At 38.7% G+C, this 20,076-nt stretch overlaps 1 protein-coding gene across 2 annotated transcripts in view; it reads left to right on the forward strand.

Moving 5' to 3' along the window:
* DYNC2H1 (dynein cytoplasmic 2 heavy chain 1) overlaps window positions 1-20,076 on the forward strand; it is a 328,959-nt gene that overhangs the window by 266,623 nt on the left and 42,260 nt on the right. For both annotated transcript variants that reach the window (XM_089775660.1, XM_089775659.1), the window contains one exon: window positions 16,373-16,489. In XM_089775660.1, coding sequence (XP_089631786.1) covers window positions 16,373-16,489 — 117 coding nt within the window. The remainder of the gene's footprint in view (window positions 1-16,372; window positions 16,490-20,076) is intronic.

The raw sequence follows: 20,076 nt of genomic DNA on the forward strand, positions 1-20,076 counted from the left end.
GTCAGACCAAAGGTCCATCTAGCCCAGTATGCTGTCTGCCAACAGTGGCCAGCACCAGGTGCACCAGAGAGGGTAGAATGAAGACAATGATCAAGCGATTTGTCTCCTGCCATCTCTCTCCAGCCTCTGACAAACAGAGGCCAGGGACACCATTTCTATTCCCTGGCTAATAGCCTTTTATGGACCTAACCTCCAAGAAATTATCTAGCTTCTCTTTAAACTCTATTATAGTCCTAGCATTCACAGCCTCCTCTGGCAAGGAGTTTCACAGGTTGACTACACGCTGTGTGAAGAAGAACTATCTTTTATTAGTTTTAAACCTGCTACCCATTAACTTCATTTGGTGTCCTCTAGTTCTTCTATTATGGGAACTAAGAAATAACTTTTCTTTATTCACCCTCTCCACACCACAAATGCTTTTATATACCTCTATCATATCCCCCCTCAGACTCCTCTTTTCTAAACTGAAAAGTCCCAGTCGTTTTAACCTCTCTTCATATGGGACCCGTTCCAAACCCCTAATCATTTTAGTTGCCCTTTTCTGAACCCTTTCCAAGGCCAAAATATCTTTTTTGAGGTGAGGAGACCACATCTGTACACAGTACTCAAGATGTGGGTGTGCCATAGTTTTATACAGGGGCAGTAAAATAGTCTGTATCTTATTTTCTATCCCTTTCTTAATAATTCCTTGCATCCTATTTACCTTTTTGACCGCTGTAGCACACTCTGTGGATGTTTTCAGAGAACTATCCACAATAACTCCAAGATCTCTTTCCTGATTTGTCATAGCCAAATTAGCCCCATTATACTGTATGTATAGTTGGGGTTATTTTTCCCGAACTGCATTACCATAAAGTCGCGAGTATAGTGCGCACTTTTTTTCCCATTTTTTGAACTTCAAAGACGGGGTGTGCATTATCCACAGGAGACTTTTAAAAAAAATTTAAACTCTCCCTCGGCAGGCATGAGCTGGGTTGGGCTGGGCTGGGGTTGTGGGGGAGCTCGGCGCATTGGCAGCTGAGCAGGAGAGGCTCCCCCAGCAGGCACAAGCTCGGCTTGCAGACAGCTGAGCACGGGAGACTCCCCTGGCATGTGCGAGCTCCGTGTGCTGGCAGCTGGGTGGGGGAGACTCCATTCTCCCCCCGCCCCAGCAGGCATGAGCTCAGTGCGCACAAGCTCAGCTGGCCAGAGGGACCCCGTGACAGGCGTGAGCTCAGCGGAGCAGGAGGGCCCCGCAGCAGGCGCAAGCCGCTTCCTTCCTATGTATATGGTACCTTAAAATCTCGGGTATAATGGGGGTGTGCATTATAGATAAAAGTTTAGAATTTTGACCTTTAAAGGCAGATGCGCATTATATATAGGTGCACATTATACTCGAGATTTTACGGTACTTTACACTTATCCACTTTAAATTTTATTTGCCATTTTGTTGCCCAATCACTCAGTTTGGTGAGATCTTTTTGGAGTCCCTCACAGTCTGCTTCTGTCTTGACTATCCTAAACAGTTTGGTATCATCCGCAAACTTTACCACCTCACTGCTTACCCCTTTCTCCAGATCATTTATGAATAAGTTGAACAGGATTGGTCCTAGGACTGACTCTTGGGGCACACCACTAGTTACCCCTCTCCATTCTGAACATTTACCATTTATTCCTACCCTTTGTTTCCTGTCTTTTAACCAGTTCTCAATCCATGAAAGGAACTTCCCTCTTATCCCATGTCAATGTAATTTATACAAGAGCCTTTGGTGAGGGACCTTGTCTAAGGCTTTCTGAAAATCTAAGTATACTATATCTACTGGATCCCCCTTGTCTGCATGTTTGTTAACCCCTTCAAAGAACTCTAATAGATTAGTAAGACATGATTACCCTTTACAGAAACCGTGTTGACTTTTGTCCAACAAATTATATTCTTCTATGTGCCTCACAATTTTATTCTTTACTACTGTTTCGACTAATTTGCCTGGTACTGAAGTTAGACTTACTGGTCTGTAATTGCTGGGATCGTCTCTAGAGCCCTTTTTAAATATTGATGTCACATTAGCTACCTTCCAGCCATTAGGTACGGAAGCCGATTTAAAGGATAGGTTACAAACCACAGATAATAGCTCAGCAATTTCCCATTTGAGTTCTTTTAGAACCGTTGGATGAATGCCATCCAGTCCTGGGGATTTGTTAACATTAGTTTTTTCTATTTGTTGCAAAACCTCCTCTAATGACACTTCAATCCGGGACAGTTCCTCAGATTCATCACCCACAAAGGATGGTGCAGATTTGGGAATCTCCCTAACGTCCTCAGCCATGAAGACTAAAGCAAAGAAATCATTTAGTTTCTCCGCAATGGATTTATCCTCCTTGATTGCTCCTTTTATATCTCGATCTCCTACGGGACCCACAGGTTTTTTAGCAGGCTTCCTGCTTCTAATGTACTTAAAAAACATTTTGTTATTTCCTTTTGAGTTTTTGGCTAGCTGTTCCTCAAAATCTTTTTTTGCTTTTCTTATTACATTTTTACACTTGATTTGACAGTGTATATGTTCCTTTCTATTTATCACACTAGGATTGGACTTCCACTACTTAAAAGATGCCTTTTTGTCCTTAACTGCTTCTTTTATATGGTGGTTAAGACACGGTGACTCTTTTTTAGGTCTCTTGCTGTGTTTTTTAATTTGGGGTATACATTTAAGTTGGGCCTCTATTATGGTGTCTTTAAAAAGTTTCCATGCAACTTGTAGGGACTTTGCTCTAGTCACTGTGCCTTTTAATTTCTGTTTAACTAACCTCATTTTTGTGTAATTCCCCTTTTTGAAATTAAATGCCAGAGTGCTGGACTGCTGAGGTGTTCTTCCCACCACAGGAATGTTAAATGTTGTTATATTATGGTCACTATTCCAAGCGGTCCTGTAACTGTTATCTCCTGGACCTGATCCTGCACTCCACTCAGGACTAAATCGAGAATTGCCTCTCCCCTTGTGGGTTCCTGTACCAGCTGCTCAAAGAAGCAGTCATTTAAGCCATTGAGAAATTTTATCTCCGCTTCTCTTCCTGAGGTGACATTTATCCAGTCAATATGAGGGTAATTAAAATCCCCCATTATTATAGAGTTCTTTATTTTGGTAGCCTTTCTAATTTAATTATAATATTGATTCTGAACCGTTTGTTCAATGTCACTTTGTAGCAACAGAACCTTTTGAATATCCTGTGGGAGATCTCACAACCTGAACTGTTTAGAATAGTTGTGGCATCTTTGGCTGAACCACTGAATAAAGAGAATTCTGACAATTCTATATCTAACTGGAAAAATGTTGCTTTCTTCAACTGCATATTGATTACATTAACATACTAAAAGATTTACCTGACATTGCTCGTGTCCTTAACTCAAATATTTTTTGTTTTTATTCATTTAAATCATTGCTCTGGGGTGGAGCTGGGGATGGGCGGTTCAGTGTGCAGGGTGTCCCAGGGAGAGAGAACTACTCCAGCCCTCTTTCACTGCAGCAGCTGGGGGCTAGGTGAGAAGCTCTGTGACCGCTACAGCTACAGCAGGCACAGCTGGAGAAGGGGTGCATGTCCCCTGACTGGGGCAATCCATAGTCTCCTGCCCAGTGTGCTCCCCAGCCAGATTGAAGAACGGAGCAAAATGTGCACTTTCCCCTCACTCCGTGACAAACAGGAACATCCAACAATTTCTCTGCTGACTCTTATAACGTTTAAAAGGCTGGTGAATAGTGGGGGAGATCCTGCGTGAGTCCGGACAGCTGATTCCCAGCTCACACCAGGTCCTCCGCTCTCACCAGCTTTTTAAATGCATTAAGAACCTGCCAGCTCTTAATATATTTAAAAGGCTGGTGCACCTAGCAGAGCAACTGGCACAAGCCGGGACATCTGATTCCAACTTGTGCGTGGTCCTCCTTACTGCGGCGCTTCTGCTTTTTAAATGTATGAAGAGCCAGCAGGCCTGGGAACTAACCCCGCTGGAGCTCTCCTGCTTATCAACTAATTGACTAGTCAATAGAAATTCCATTGAGTAGTCAATTAGTTGATTAAACTGAATTTAACATCCCTAGTATTTGACACGATAGTAATTTATTAAATAAACTGTAAATATTGAAGTGATTCTGTGAAATAATTGGTATCTAATTTTATTTTATAAAATTGTTATTCTCACAAAAGACAGAACACTTAGGAGATTAATAAAAATGTTGGCTTTATGTGACCATTCTGTGAATATAGCTCAGCTACTTTTAGAATGTTTACACTTCAGTGTGCTTTAGTTGTTTGGGCAGACCATTAGAAAGTTCTTGCTGCCGCAGCATGACTTTGTGATGTAGAAGACAGAGATTTGCTGCAGCACAATGCAGCATACTGCAGAGTCAAGAGATTTTCACTGTAAATGTCCCACTATATTACCAATGCTTATATAAGAAAGTGATTTAAAGGTCATTAAGCAGCTTTTTTTTACAACCAAAGGCTGCATTTTCACATAAATATTACATTTTTATTTGGTAAACTATATGTGTAGTTTTGATCATATTCAATATTGCTAATCAATCTGAGCATTTAATGGTTTTTATAACCTCTGTCTCATTCTCTTTATTGGCAAGGACCAGTAGTGCTATGATGAGAAAATGTTCTTAGTAATTTAAGGAAAGACATTGCTGTGCTAAAATGGAAGCCAGGTGTAGTTCTTCCAGGGGAAAGAAGTATATCATCTGTGCATATTAGAAGGAGGGGAGCTAAAGGGATTATTTGTATATCAGCCAGGTTATAGAGTTAAACTAAACTCCATGTCAGATTTTTATAATAAATGAATAATAACAAAGACTTTGAAAATCTTCATTGTCAAAATATTGCTCTTTTATTGCAAATGAAATTAACTTCTACTACCACACTGAGCCCTTCAGAAAAGTATTCATTAAAAAGTTTTAGCGAGATAGGCATTATGGCTATACAATTATACACTTAAAAACACAAGTATTTCATACAGTGTTACATTGCATAATCCAGAAGTTTGGACCCCTGCCAACAGAGGCTCCCCTTGCAGGCTCCCTGATATAGAGGCAGCAGTGCAGAGTAATAGCGAACTGCCCAGGAGTGGGGTTCTCCCCCAAGGACTATTGAATCATTATGTAACTGCTAAGTCTTGATGCAGTTACACTATTATTAAATTAATGTATATCTACCATCCCTACATTTTAATGAATTTGGCTTTCTGGTATACCATATATCAAAATGTCATGAAATATAGTTCTTTACTCCTTCTTTTGTCGACTTACTATACATGTGTCAGCCGACGGTCAGGGCAGTGTGTGTGTGTTTCCGAGAAAAGGTTTAACGTCCGTGTCTTTACTGCTAGGACCGGGGTCTCGTCGCAGAGGGTAGCCAGCAGACCAACAGACGCCCCTTTATATAAGAAGAGCTTATTACATCTTAGATTTTAGCTGCTAGAACACAGGGTTCCTTCGCAGCGGGCAGCCTGGGAAAGGCTGAAAGGTGCCCCAATGGATCTGTCACCTGGGAGTGACACAGATCCAAACGCCCAAGCTCTTCCTATGCCTGTCCCTTTATGTCCGGCTGAAGTTCTTTTAAATTGTGCTTGGTTCTATTACAGCAACTGAAGGAGTCAGGTTAAAGCTTAAACAGTTACAGGTTTATTAAAAGACTTATAAAAGCATATGGTTACGATGGCTATTGCTCTCTTTCTTAACTGTTAACAAATACAGATTTTAAAAATGGTTACAAAGAAAATAAAGATAGAAAATAGAAATAATGGTACCAAGTGACAGCTTAATCTTTAAAGAGCTCTAAGTCTATGTGTACACTTAAGACAAAGGATGACATCCAGGTACAATTTTTACCCCTTTCTGTGCCTCTCGACTCCAGCGTGTCAGACCAGGGCCGGTCTCTCAATTCCTAGGAAAGACAAATACGAGGTGGGCGTCCCCTCTGGAACCTCGGGAGATCAAACGCCTAACCCGACCAGCAGATAGATGGTAGATTGACACTCAAAGTAAATGTACTGCTGGACCCATCTTTATACCCCCGGGGGCCTGTATCCTCTTTCTTATCTAAGAGGCCAAATTGTACTGGTCCGTTTTGTGGCACCAGTTCTTACAAGCAAGTTTCAAGTTAATTTACACTTGTAAGAGAGGAAGATAGGTAAATTAGGAGTGCCGGATATTCTTTTACTAGGCGAGAGATTCCTCCCCCCGCAGACGGCTGTGTGTTCGTATCAATATGGGTTAAGTCAAGGACACTCCTTGGCAGCCTCTTGGTCAGCAATTGGCGTATCTCTGTTCACGGTCACACAGCCTGGGCCTTCTGCTCTGTGTGCCCTGCATGCTCCAGGCAAGCAAAAATGGATGTTACAAGGGGGGTTCCTATCTGGCTATAACATGGCAGGGATGCAGTTGCTAGTGAGAGAAGTTTATTATTCTTATGGCACCCCGTTTGTAGAGGGAAAGGATTGCACAAAGTAAGGTTTCAAAGCATAATGTAAATCTATCTTTGAATTTAATTTCCTACAGTATTATTGACATCTATGTCTGTACTACCCTATCAGATGTATTATCTGATTTCATTGATAAGAATAGAGAGCCACCTGCAGTATTTCTGATTAGGCTGAATATATTTATAATCCTGCTTTGGTTATATGAGCAGCTTTGTCTGAATTAATATTGTTTGTTTCTGGTGAATGCAGTCCATTTGGAGGAGGGAGTAGGCAATGAGAAATTATTTTGATACTAGGCTGTTTTTAAAGAGAAGTGTTGCATAATGGTTGAACACAGTTGTATCATCAGTACTTCTGTGGGTATGAGGTTTTTGGGTACAAAACAATTGCGTTCTCTTCAGAAAAAGAAAGTGAACACAGGATGAAATCCTTTGAGACCGCAAATGCACATGTGGAATTACAGCATAAAGGAACTTTACCAGGAGAAATACTTCAATGTAGATGTTTTCTAAATTGATTGTTATGTGCAGTGCACTGGGTGGTTCAGTGTGTGTCACTTAATGCATAAAAATGTTGTTATTATCATTAAATCTGTAGAACCATTTATACCACTCTCAGCAGTGGCCTAGACACCTTTAATATAGATGAAAAACACATTATTTCTACCCCAGAGAGTTTACAGTGTTAGGGCCCGGACTAGTAAAGACTTCATCATGTGCTTAACTTTATGCACTGATAGGTTATTGACTTTAAACATTGTCCTTAAGTCACAGAAGGTACAGAGTCTAAGATTTAGACAAGACACAACTATGATGATAAATACCTGAAGGCAGGAAGAGGGAAAAAAAGAAGACAAAATAAGAAAATGCTATTGCTTAGGCTTATGTGTATGATATTATTGTTCCATTAAATATGTATTTTCCTGTAAATATTCTGCCTTTGAATATGTGCACATCTCATACATTTTTAAAAATAATAATAATATATGACTTATTTTAATTTTATAAATTTAAAAGTGGTTAAAATTGAGGAGCGTATCGAACTTGGAATTTTTGGAGGAGTGGTTGTTCTAAGAGTTTGAAACAGATGGCAGAGGAGAGAAGGTACAAGAGTAAAATATGATGGAATGATAATGGACAGTGTCTTAAGGACCAGGTTTTAAAAAAACCTTACTGTTCTGGGGCTATTTGCACAGATGGGGAGTTTGAAATGTAGTTGGCCGTTTGCATGCACAAATATCAAATTTTTCATGCATTTGTGTCAGTTGTACAGAAAAATTACATATGCGATTTTCGTGACATTTTTATCTGCAAATTTCTAGAATTTTAAAATTTGCTTTATATTTTTCAAAAAAGATTAACGGTAGATTGTAGAGCTAATGGTATATTGGTACTTGTTCTAAATGAGGCAGTTGCAGTCCTGTAGAATAGTCCTCAGAGTATTCTACCAAATACAAAATTAAAATAATAAACAAGGCAGTGGATACAGCAACAGACTATACTATCAGAAGAAATTTTGAAATAGACAAGAAGAATTGTTTTACCCTCATATTACAAAAAAAATTTTGAATAAATCGAATTGATTTATCTTAAATAATTCTAGGCAGCAGGTCTTGAACATCTACTGTATTAGAGGAATTAGGAAATGTAACTTAGTCCCTTAAATACCAAAATCATAGGCTCAGTCAGAAAAAGACTTTGGGACAAACACCTCCCTGCAACTCTCACCTTCCCCATCACTGTGGATGCTGTGAATAAAACTAATGATAATTAACTTAATGTTATGCATACACCATGTTTCTCTCTGGATTTCTTAACATTTAGACAGTCCATTATGTTTCATTCTATAAAGTTGTATTTCTTCTGTTTATCCTATCCCTCCATTTGTATTTGTCATCCTCATTGTGTTAAATCTAATTGAGATTGCAAATTCCTTTGGGCCAGGGACCCATCATAATTCTTAAGGAATACCAGCAGCATGTATTCAGTGTAAAATACAGTTTTTGTAATTTGACAAACTTTAACTTTAAATTGTACAGTTATAAAGAATTGCAGCTTCTTTGCATAGGGATACTTATAGTTTTCTCTCTGTGACAAGAGTAATTCTAGTACACTAGTAATTATGCTGAATGTAAGACTGGCATGCTCCTCAATATTATTTGAATAATGTTTTCAGACTGACTTTACAGAAATGTGATGCAACTACAGAAATATTTTGAGCTACTTAAAATTAATTCCAAATTTTCAGTTACTCTAGTTAATCAATGTGTCTTCAATTATAAATATAATTTTACAGAAAATAATTATTTGTATATAGAAAAAAAGAAAGTGAAAGGAAAATATACCCATTGTATGAGCTGTGCTTTTTTTGTAGTCATAAGTATGAACATATATTTAATTCTGTGGACTAAAAGTTCTGCAGATTATAAAATAGTGCATGGTACAAAAACAATGATGAGTATGTCCATTAAAATAGTGACATACTGGTAGAGATGATCAATTCTGAAAATTACCTTTAAATAGAAAAAGAGAAAATCTTTATGGACATCATGACATCTACCTTAAAAATCCTGGGTATTCTCTTTTGTTGTTTTTTTAATTCTCTCAAACAATTATTTGCCTTAGTAATGATCAAATAAAAAAATACAGAGTCACAGTGATCTGAAAATAGTAATAAAAATTAAAACCAAAGAAAATAATTATGGTATTATTTTGAACTAATAGCTTCCTTCATGTGAGCATGTGTAAAATGTACTGGATTACAGCATTTGACCACTCTTGAGTATGTATTGGTATCTTTAATTATTTAATCTCAGATGGTACTATACAATCTATGGTTGCTTCATTAGCAGTTTCTCTTTGGTTAATATTTTTGCATTTCTTCTAGGCATCTCAAACATTTGTGTAAAATGTGATTATTGCAGCATTCTTAAATGTAAAATGCAGATCAATTGTTTTGCTAAACAAAATTGTACCCATGGAGATGCATACGAAGCTTCCATTGCCATTGGGAGACATCCATTCAGGGGCACAACTTGGGTAATAAACCCTTTGCTTTTGAAGGTCTTCAGCACAATACATTTATGGATTCATGCTGAATAAAATCCTTCTGATGTATTCAAAATGTAATGGGAATTTATTTTAATTTGACTACCTTAATATAATTTCTTTAAATAAACCAAGGGTGAAAAAATATAATGATCAAATCAGACTACAACTAATTGATAAATTAATGAGCAATAATATGAAATCACTGTTAATAAATGATCAAATTAACACAATATTCAAATAGTGAGATCAATGTGATATGTGACTATACACAAACTAACCCTGGATACTAAAGGAAATATAGCTGTTACTAAACTCCTTCAAAGATCTTGTTGATAGATTGATATCCCTGTTTTCTCCCAGTATAGCTAATTTCTCTACTTTCAATACTCTGATGATCAGCAATTCATGATTTCTCTTGTGGAAAAAGTATATTAATGTTGACACTTTTAAAAACCCAGAACTTTGTGATCTGGTGTAGGATCTGCTTAGAATTTGGATTGGTGTCTAATTTATACCTCTTTGATAAACATTTATGAATGAGCTACTGTTTAAAAATCCATTCAGACTCACCCAATTGCAAGGTTAGAAACATTGATAACATTAGCGGAGGGAGTCCTAACAATTATAGTGAAGTAAGGACATTGAAGGAGAAAATGCTAAAAGAGAAAAAGGGTCTGTTTTTCAGCTTGCTTGATCTGAGAAACTTCATTTTAGGGTACTAGATGATGTTTGTTCTGGGTTGGTAACTTGCACAACTGAGAAACCGTAATCTGCTAGGGAAAGGCTCTCTGAGGAAGATGAGTGCCCTGTCTTACCATTTCTGTGTCACAGCCTGGGCACATGATGAGTCCTAACAGCACACAGATAGTAGTTTCACTACGGATCAAGACTTTAAATCCAAAAATATTGATCATCTCTAGGTATAAGGACTCTTTCAATGTGGGTAAGTGACCACATTTATAATATTCAATAACATTTATGTACTTGATCTCTGGAAAAGAAAATGGCATCCTACTTGTTTCCCCGCTTACTAAATCTTCTGGAAAACAAGTCACCATCCTTTGCCCCTTCTCTAGAGATGATGAAGGAAAGGGGTTATTATTCCTTTATAAGTCACCTTAAAAATATGTTCTATCCCTACTGAAAAAGGAGCTTCCTAAAAATGTTATGAAAAGGCCATTGTGCTCCTCAATTCGTAAATAAATGTATAGCTGTTAAAATAAATAAATAAAAGCATATTTCTTCCTTTTTCGTACCATAAAATCCAATGAAAGGAGAGAATTGGGTGCTTCACAGATGAATGAGATTGACCATACAAACTTGTTTGGTATTTTTCCACCTCCAGAACAACTGGAAGTGTCATTTGTGACATAGGCTTTTAAAGCTGAAGAAAGAGGTGAATAGCAATCTTCCTAGCAAATATCTGTTTTTTAACTGCAAATGTGGCTCTTCATCCTTATTTCAGAGAGGTGTCTAATAAAAAAAAGAGACTTTACTGTCAATATCTGTAATTTAATTAGATTCAGGAACCTCATAGCTCCACCAGTCCTTTTTGTGACCAAAACAAAGAAAGATATGTTAAGAAGGGCTCAGATTGTTCGAGAGGAAAATATTAAATCTGGCAGATTTTGACATCAGATAAATGCATCCTGGCAATTGTGCCCACAGACACTCCTTTGAAGTAGATAACTAAAGATCTTTTGTTCCAGTCTCAAATAATAAGGGGAAAATAATCTAATACTTCTAGAAATTCAGAAAAGGTTCTTAGTGCTTTACTGCATACTTTTATTATGGAAAATAAAGCCATAGGAGTCAGAGCTGCCCTCTATATGAAGAATCTAAATAGCATAATAAAGAATCCAAGTTTCCAGATAGAAACCTTATTATACTTGAAGCCAGCCATAGTTTCATCAGTAATTTATTTCTTACTGATTCCTTCTTGCAAAATTCCAGTCAGGAAACATCATCAAAATATCCTAAGATTTGTTCCTTATGCACTTTCTATACAATACCCTTCCTTGTTTGTCTTCCATCAGCATAATATTAGTCCTGATTATAGGCCACATACCTTCCAAACTATTGGTTTTGGCTGTGTCTAGACTGGCAAGTTTTTCCGCAAAATCATCTGCTTTTGTGGAAAAACTTGCCAGCTGTCTACACTGGCCGCTTGAATTTCCACAAGAACACTGACGATCTCTTGTAAGATCGTCAGTGTTCTTGCAGAAATACTGTGCTGCTCCCGTTCGGGCAAAAGCCCTCTTGCGCAAATCATTTGCGCAAGAAAGCCAGTGTAGACAGCACAGTACTGTTTTGTGCAAAAAAGCCCTAATGGCTAAAATGGCGATCGCAGCTTTTTTGCGCAAAAGCGCATCGAGATTGGCACGGACGCTTTTCGGCAAAAATTCCTTATAAAGTCCACACTTTATAAAAACTTTTCCATTAAAAGCATTTCCAGAAAATCATGCCAGTGTAGACGTAGCCATTGTGTATATCTTGAAGAGGTGTATTAAAGCCGGCAAAACAAAAATGTAGATTTTTTAACTGGCTGTTCTAACATTAACAACTCAGTAGAGAGAAATGGTGACACATACCAGTTTAATACATTCTAGTGCACACAGTGCTGCTATCGCTTTAGGCTTCCTTTTTTTGTTATTTGTTATAGAAATACCATAACATCGAAAGCTGTTATGCTTCTACTTTAATTTCTGTATTTGGTTTTCACAGTTTATAAAATTTTACAGCATTAAAAAAGTGGATGTGCTGATTATGATCAGCCTTTATTTTGTACTTGTCCTTTTTTAATACCAATAATTATTCTTTTTATTTAAAATACAAAAATATGCAATTCAGCTGCCCGCATATATAATTTACATTTCTGTGAATTAGCATCTCCAGTACACTGATAATAAACAACTAGATTCTGTTCATTTTGCAAAAAGTTATAAAGCATTTTAATTTACTAAAGCTTGAATGCTAGCTCTCTAATGGGAAAGACTATTTACAATAATAATAAAGAAAATATTCCCTTTCTGTTTCTTTATTAGGTGTTATTACTTGTTTGTTCTTTGATCTGGACAATTAATAAGGCTGACGTATATTAGCTAAGTTGTATGTTTTGCTGTGTAATTAATAACTGTCTCTTCTAGGCAATATAAAAACAGAGAGATGGTTTATTATATTTCACTTCTAGTTTTATACCTCAGAAAAATATAGCTTAAAAACAGGTCTCAATGAGTATGATATATAGCAATACTAGAACGCTTATTCAGCGTTGCACAAGTCTGGAGCCGTTTTGGGTTGGCAGGTGGGCCACATAGCCCACCCGCTGGTTTCACTATGAGGCTGGCCCAGGGAGGGGGCTGCTACGAAGCCTGCCTACTGGCTTCTCCCTAGTGCTGCTGGCTGGTAGCTGCTCCCTGGGACTGAGGTGCTTGTTTCCCCCTGTGATCATTTGTGAGTATAACTGTCCATGCTATTACATCCCTCCTTTTATGTTTGATATGAAACGATCACAATCCACACACTTTTCATTGTCCTAACACAACGAAACCCTGATCTTGCTTTAAATTATGAGAAGAGGAAGCTGCATTCCAAATTGGTGGTCCTAGTTCTACTGTCTAGGAGGAGTTCTTGAACAAACATACTCATGATGGACAGACAGATGCACAAACTCTGTCTTTGTCTTGCTCTGCATAAGGAACATTATCAATTTTCCCTCGGTTACATGGATTTTAACTCCTTTACAGTTTCTTCCAAAATTCTCCTGTGGTAATGGGGAAACATTTATGCCAGCCGCAGATTATTTCTACATTTTGCCTTTCCCCAGACCTCACAGGGGGAAGGCAGTGGTTGCATAGGTCCTGCTCTCCATCCTCTGCATGCAATGGTAAGCCTGGTAAGATCTGCAACATAGAGCAAGTTAGTTTTACCCGTACTGTGGGATGCCCTAAGAACCCAGTTAGGAGAATGACCCCTTTTGTGTTGGGTGATGTACAAATACTTGGAAAGACAATGATTATAGGAACATTATTATGTCACTCAGAAGCCCCAATTATGACTGTGTTTTCACTGTGCTAGCTAATATTCAAATATGCAATAAAAATATGGGATTGGATTCACAAGTGAAATTTCACTTAGCATACTTTAAGCACCCAAATCTAAAATTTAGATCTTTAAAATCCCTGTTCAACTACAGTTGAATCTTGTAGGCAGCTGAACACCTAGACATTTGTGTTTCCACTAGTAAGTCCTTATGGGTACGTCTACACTGCAGAGCTATTTCAGGATACTGAAATAAGTAATAGTGTTGCTCAAATTGCGTAGCTTATTTTGAACTAAGGGTGCTGTGTAGACTCACCCTATGGCACCTAAACTTCTGCTGCTGGGTATGACTACAGCTTCCACAATCCTAACATTGTTAAGCAGCTTACCTAACTCATGCCTTAACACCAGTGTGATTCACAAAGTAGATATTCCCCTGCCGTCTGGCTTATGGGCCATGATCTGGCAGATGTACTTAAATGCTGCCTTACAGCATGGCTGTGTGATATTGTGGGGAGGAAGGTCTCTCTCTCTCTCTATCTCTCTGATTCTATTCCACTTTGTATAAAATATTTAATAATCATAGAGCTAGAGAAACTGTATAACCCCATGGACACTCACTTGTGATATAGGAGACCCAAGATGAAATCCCCACTCCAATGACTATTCAAAGTATAATAGCTTCATGAGAAGATATCAAGATCCACCCCCAAACTATTCTGTAACCAGTTCGTTGGGGAACTCTTGTGGGAGACCTGAATTCAAATCCCTGTTCTTCATCAGATGGAATGAGGAATGAAACCCATTTATCCCACATCCAGAGTGAGTCCTCTAACAAATGGGCTACTTGTCTATAGGAGCAGTGGTAGAACCACTATTCCGACCTTTTGTTTCTTCTCAGGTTTATTTTTGTTTTGTAATGAACTAATCTGTTTTAGGCACATACACAAGTGGAGAGAGGTGCCTCGTAGTTTGAACTTAGGTGCCTAACTCAGTTGAGAGGTGGTACTTTGGTCACACTCTCATTGGCTTTTCCTACTGGCAAGTATAGACCATTTACTCCTCAGTGAGCTGGCTTTGGGGAATCCCATTATTAGCCCCTAATTCTTTACATGCATTAGGCAAGGAGTCTGGGTACTAACTAGGGGTTGTGAATTCCATTTGGGAGCAGGACTCCTAAAAATTAGAAGCTAGAATACTCCAAATAAGTACCCCTTGTGAGCCCACAAACTTGAAAAACTTATCTAAAAGACTCAAAATACCAGCAAAATTATTATAGGAAAGAGGTGCGTGAATAAGCAAAATTACCATGGTGAGCAAATGTCTTGTTAGTTCATTTTCTTTTCTGCTGAGGTAGCATCCTAAAAATTCAGAAAGTATTCCATATATAATTTTCAAATTCCAGTACAATATAAAAGAAATGTACCATGCTACCATGTCAACTATAGTGTAGAGTTCAGTCCATTTTGTGGGAAGACTGTCTTTTTTAAACTAATAAATACATAATATAAAGCCTTTTCCATTTTGTATGTGTTCTCTGTAACTCTTACTTTCTATCATGTTTGGCAACATTTTTTAAAAAACTATGTGAATATTTAAAAAGGTAAAATAACATTTTCATACTCTACCAATCAGTGATACTTCATGCTTTAGCAAGGCTGATAAATTAGATGCCATTGTTTGGCTCAACCAAAGCAAATGAAAATAATTTATCAGGGAAAACAAAAGAAAATGAAACACTGCATCATTACACATTTTTCAAGATTAGAAAATCAATCAAAATGCAGAAACAACTTGACTGCAAGTGCATGATTCTGAATGCTTACAATTAAATAGTCCAATCTTTTTGAAATATTAATGTACTTTTTATTGCAAACTTTAGTTTTTTGAAGCCAACCAAAACAGAATTACACGACATGAAAACAATAAAGGAATTAGCTGTCTAAATTAACATATCAACAGAAGATCACTTGACATTCCATATTCAGCAAAACTCTTGCCTTACCTGTAGTGTCAGAGGCATATTACATTGCCATCAAAGAAGATCAATTACAAAAACATGTTTAAAAGGAAACAAACAGTTGTGCTTTAGAAGTGAAGAATTCTGCATTTTGGGGGTGAAATATTGGCCCCATTAACTTGATGGGTGTCCTGCCATTTACTTCATTGGAACCAAGATTTCACCCTGGATATTTACAGAGAAGGAACAAAGTTGAATTTCCCATAGCCCCATTACATTATTTGTGTGCTAAATTTTAACTCCAGATCATCATTCTTATTTACCAAATAAACATTTTTATTTGTCTCTTTCCTTAAATAAATGGCAAATAGTTTGATCAGACATGGATACTAAGTAAACAGCAGAGTTCCACTGAAAAATAAGAATAAACAAATTTTAATTGACTTCATGTCCCTTCAGAGATGTACATATCTGAGAGTGTCCAAATTCTGCCTTCATTTGCACAGACATTAAGCTCAGAATTTTGATCATTGTTGTAAATTTCTGGGAAAATGCGAAGTTTTAATTAATTTCATACTTCATTAGTGTATAAGTTACAACTGAACACCAGAAATATAACAGAGTTAAGGCATTTTTTTAATGACTGGGGCTCAAATAATTAGCACAGCAGAGTCTAATGATGAGTTGTATTTGACTTAGCTCACAATATTAAAAATTAGTTGTACACAAAATTAGACAAATATCAGTTCATTTGCTTCTGTATTGTATTTTTATAAAAGAGGAAGTTTCTGTTTATCTTATGTAAAATTCTTTTCATGATATGTGTATATATATATAGCATTCTTCTCATATAATCTTCTCATTTTTCAGGTCATTTCGCAGCTTCGAATCCTGAGCAGGTCAGTAACTGCTGGCTGCAAATTTGACCGAGAAATCTGGTCTAATGAGCTTTCTCCTGTCCTCAACCTATGGAAGAAACTTAATCAGGTAAGAAAACAGCTTGTTAGAAAGACTGCTATTGCTCTTAGAACATAAGAACATAAGAATGGCCATACTGGGTCAGACGAAAGGTCCATCTAGCCCAGTAGCCTGTCTGCCACTACTGGCTAGCAACAGGTGCCCCAGAGGGGTTGGACCAAAGACAATGATCAAGCGATTTGTCTCCTGCCATCCATCACCAGCCTCTGACAAACAGAGGCCATGGATACCATTTTTATCCCCTGGCTAATAGTCTTTTATGGACCTAACCTCCATGAAATTATCTAGCTTCTCTTTAAACTCTGTTATAGTCCTAGCCTTCAGAACCTCCTCTGGCAAGGAGTTCCACAGGTTGACTATGCGCTGTGTGAAGAAGAACTATCTTTTATTAGTTTTAAACCTGCTACCCATTAATTTCATTTGGTGCCCTCTAGTTCTTCTATTATGGGAACTAATAAATAAACTTTTCTTTCTTCACCCTCTCCACACCACACATAATTGTATATACCTGTATCATATCCCCCCCCCCCCCCAGTCTCCTCTTTTCTAAACTGAAAAGTCCCAATCGCTTTAGCTTCTCTTCATATGGGACCCATTCCAAATCCCTAATCATTTTAGTTCCCCTTTTCTGAACCCTTTCCAAGGCCAAAATATCTTTTTTGAGGTGAGAAGACCACATCTGTGCACTGTATTCAGAAATACATAATCATTTTAATTTTTTAAATAAGGACATACTACAACAGTAATGTAAATGAATGTACTCGAAATTAGAAGTATCATAAGGATCCATACACTTGGATTAGGTATAAAATCCACACCAAGGATGATACTCATTTTCACTGTCAGTCTTTTCTTCATATTGGTATAACTGCATAGTCTCAAGATATGTGAATAAGATCTCTTCTGTGGCTTTGAACCTACAGTAAGCTGTGTAAGTCTCAAACTCCATCTGATCTACAGGAGGTCAGACTAAATGATCTGATGATCCCTTTTGGCTTTAAACACCATCACTATAAGATTGCACGAAAGATTATTTGCAAGAGAACAACATCTATAATTGAATAAAATGGCAAACAAAAAATGTTTTCTTCCCATACAATACTCAGAATGCTTTAGAAATTGTAAGAGTAATTGTAAATAATACAATTTAGTAGTTAAGTAATAATTGGTAATTGCAAAGATTGAAATTATCAAGTAATCATTATGGGTATGTCTACACAGCAAAGTTATTTCGAAATAACACCCCTTATTTTGAAATAACTTTGCTAGCATCTACACAGCCAAATCGCTATTTCAAAATAAAATCAAATAGTGGAGCACTTATTTCGAATTTGGTAAACCTCATTCTACAAGGAATAACACCAAATTCAAAATAGCTATTTCGAAATAAGTGCTGTGTAGACACTTATTTCAAAATACGGGGCCTCCAGCCTTCCCAGGGTGCCCTGGTGGCCACTCCAGCCTCAACCAAGGACACACCTCTCCCTCCCCTCATCCCCAGAGTCCTTAAAGGAGTAGACTGTGGCCACAGTGCCTGTGCCAGCTTCAAACCTGCCATCCGAGAGCCAGCAGTCACTGCCCCTGACCCTGTGGCCCCAAAACATGAGCCATCAAGCCACTGGCAGCCAGCCCTCCTCCACTCCCCAGGAGCAGTCTTCCAGCTCCCAGGAGCATGCCAGGGCCCGGAGAAGGTGGGTGCCTTCCTGGTCCAGGGTGGAGATCATGGATCTTATTCAGGTTTGGGGAGGGATGCCCCCAACATCCATGATCTCTGCACTAGATGGAGAACGTGGCCGTTTATGGCAGGATAGCTTGGCCACCAAAGGCCACCAAAAGGCCACATGCGAACACTGGAGCAGGTTTGCATGAAAATCAAGTTTGTCCAGTGAGACCCGGCGAGAGGGACCAGGGTGTGGGAAAATGAGCAAAAAGATCAATGAGATAAACTGAAATTCAAAAAGGAATCCTACAAAAAACATTGAAATGTGGACTGCAACAGGGTGACACTCTCCTCCTGCAAGTGCCCTCTTCTGGTCAAGTCTGTATGCCTACACTGTCTCTGTCTGAAGCCTCTTTGGCTACTCAGCCCACTGGCCGAGTCACATCCTGTGTGAAATACAACCCTTCTGGGGTAAGCCTTTATCAGGAACCCATCTCAGTGACCGCTGTATAGTCTCTCGGTCTATTTCCCCCTCAGCTGTAGAGTGGTGCCTCTAAGGCTTTCCCTCCTGTAGACAAGTGTCCATGCCCTTATCTCAGGGCTCAATGGGTATGTCTACACTACCCTGCTAGTTCGAACTAGCGGGGGTAATGTAGTCATCCACAGTTGCAAATGAAGCCCGGGATTTGAATTTCGCTGGCTTCATTTGCATGAAGCCGGCCGGCGCCATTTTTAAATGCCGGCTAGTTCGGACACCGTGCCGCGCGGCTACACGTGCCACGGACTAGCTAGTTCGGATTAGCCTTCTAATCCGAACTAGCTGTACGCCAGAACTGGACACAATACTCCAGATGTGGCCTCACCAGAGCCGAATAAAGGAGAATAATCACTTCTCTGGATCTGCTGGCGATGCTCCTCTTAATGCAACCTAATATGCCATTAGCCTTTTTGGCTACAAGGGCACACTGTTGACTCATATCCAGCTTCTCATCCACTGTAACCCCCAGGTCATTTTCTGCAGAACAACTACTTATCTGGTTCGTCCCCAGCCTTTAACAATGCTTAGAATTCTTCCATCCCAAGTGCAGGACTCTGCACTTCTCCTTGTTGAACCTCATCAGATTTCTTGTGGCCCAATCCTCTAATATGTCTAAGTCACTCTGAACCCTATCTCTGCCCTCAAGCATATCTACCTCTCCTCCTAGCTTAGTGTCATCTGCAAACTTACTGAGGGTGCAATCTATCCCCTCATCCAATCATTAAGAAAGATACTGAACAAAACCTTGGGGCACTCAGCAAGAAACTGACTGCCATCCTGACATCGAGCCGTTGATCACTACCTGCTGGGCCCAGCCTTCTAGCCATCTTTCTATCCATCTTACCATCCATTTATCCAATCCACATTCCCTTAACTTGCTGGCAAGAATATTGTGGGAGACCGTATCAAATGCCTTGCTAAAGTCAAGGTATATCACATCCACTGACTTTCCCATGTCCACAGAGCCAGTTACCTCATCATAGAAGCTAATCAGATCAGGTCAGGCACGACTTTCCCTTTGTGAATCCATGCTGACTTTTCCTAATCACTTTCCTCTCTTCCAAGTGCCTCAAAATGGATTCCTTAAGGATCCCTTCCATGATTTTTCCAGGAACCGAGGTAAGACTGACCGGCCTATGGTTCCCTGGATCATCCTTCTTCCCTTTTTTGAAGATGGGCACTACATTTGCCTTTTTCCAATCATCTGGGATCTCTCCCGATCTCAATGATTTTTCAAAGATAATGGCCAAAGGCTCCACAATGACATTTGCCAACTCTCTCAGTACCCTTGGATGCATTAAGTCCGGACCCATGGATTTGTGTACTTTTAGCTTTTCTAAATAGTTCCTGACCTGTTCTTTACCCACCAAGAGCTGTCCATCTCCATCTCATCTTGCG

The sequence above is a fragment of the Pelodiscus sinensis genome, chromosome 1 (genome assembly GCF_052426305.1).
Source record: "Pelodiscus sinensis isolate ZL-2025 chromosome 1, ASM5242630v1, whole genome shotgun sequence".
NCBI classification, from domain to species: Eukaryota; Metazoa; Chordata; order Testudines; family Trionychidae; genus Pelodiscus; species Pelodiscus sinensis.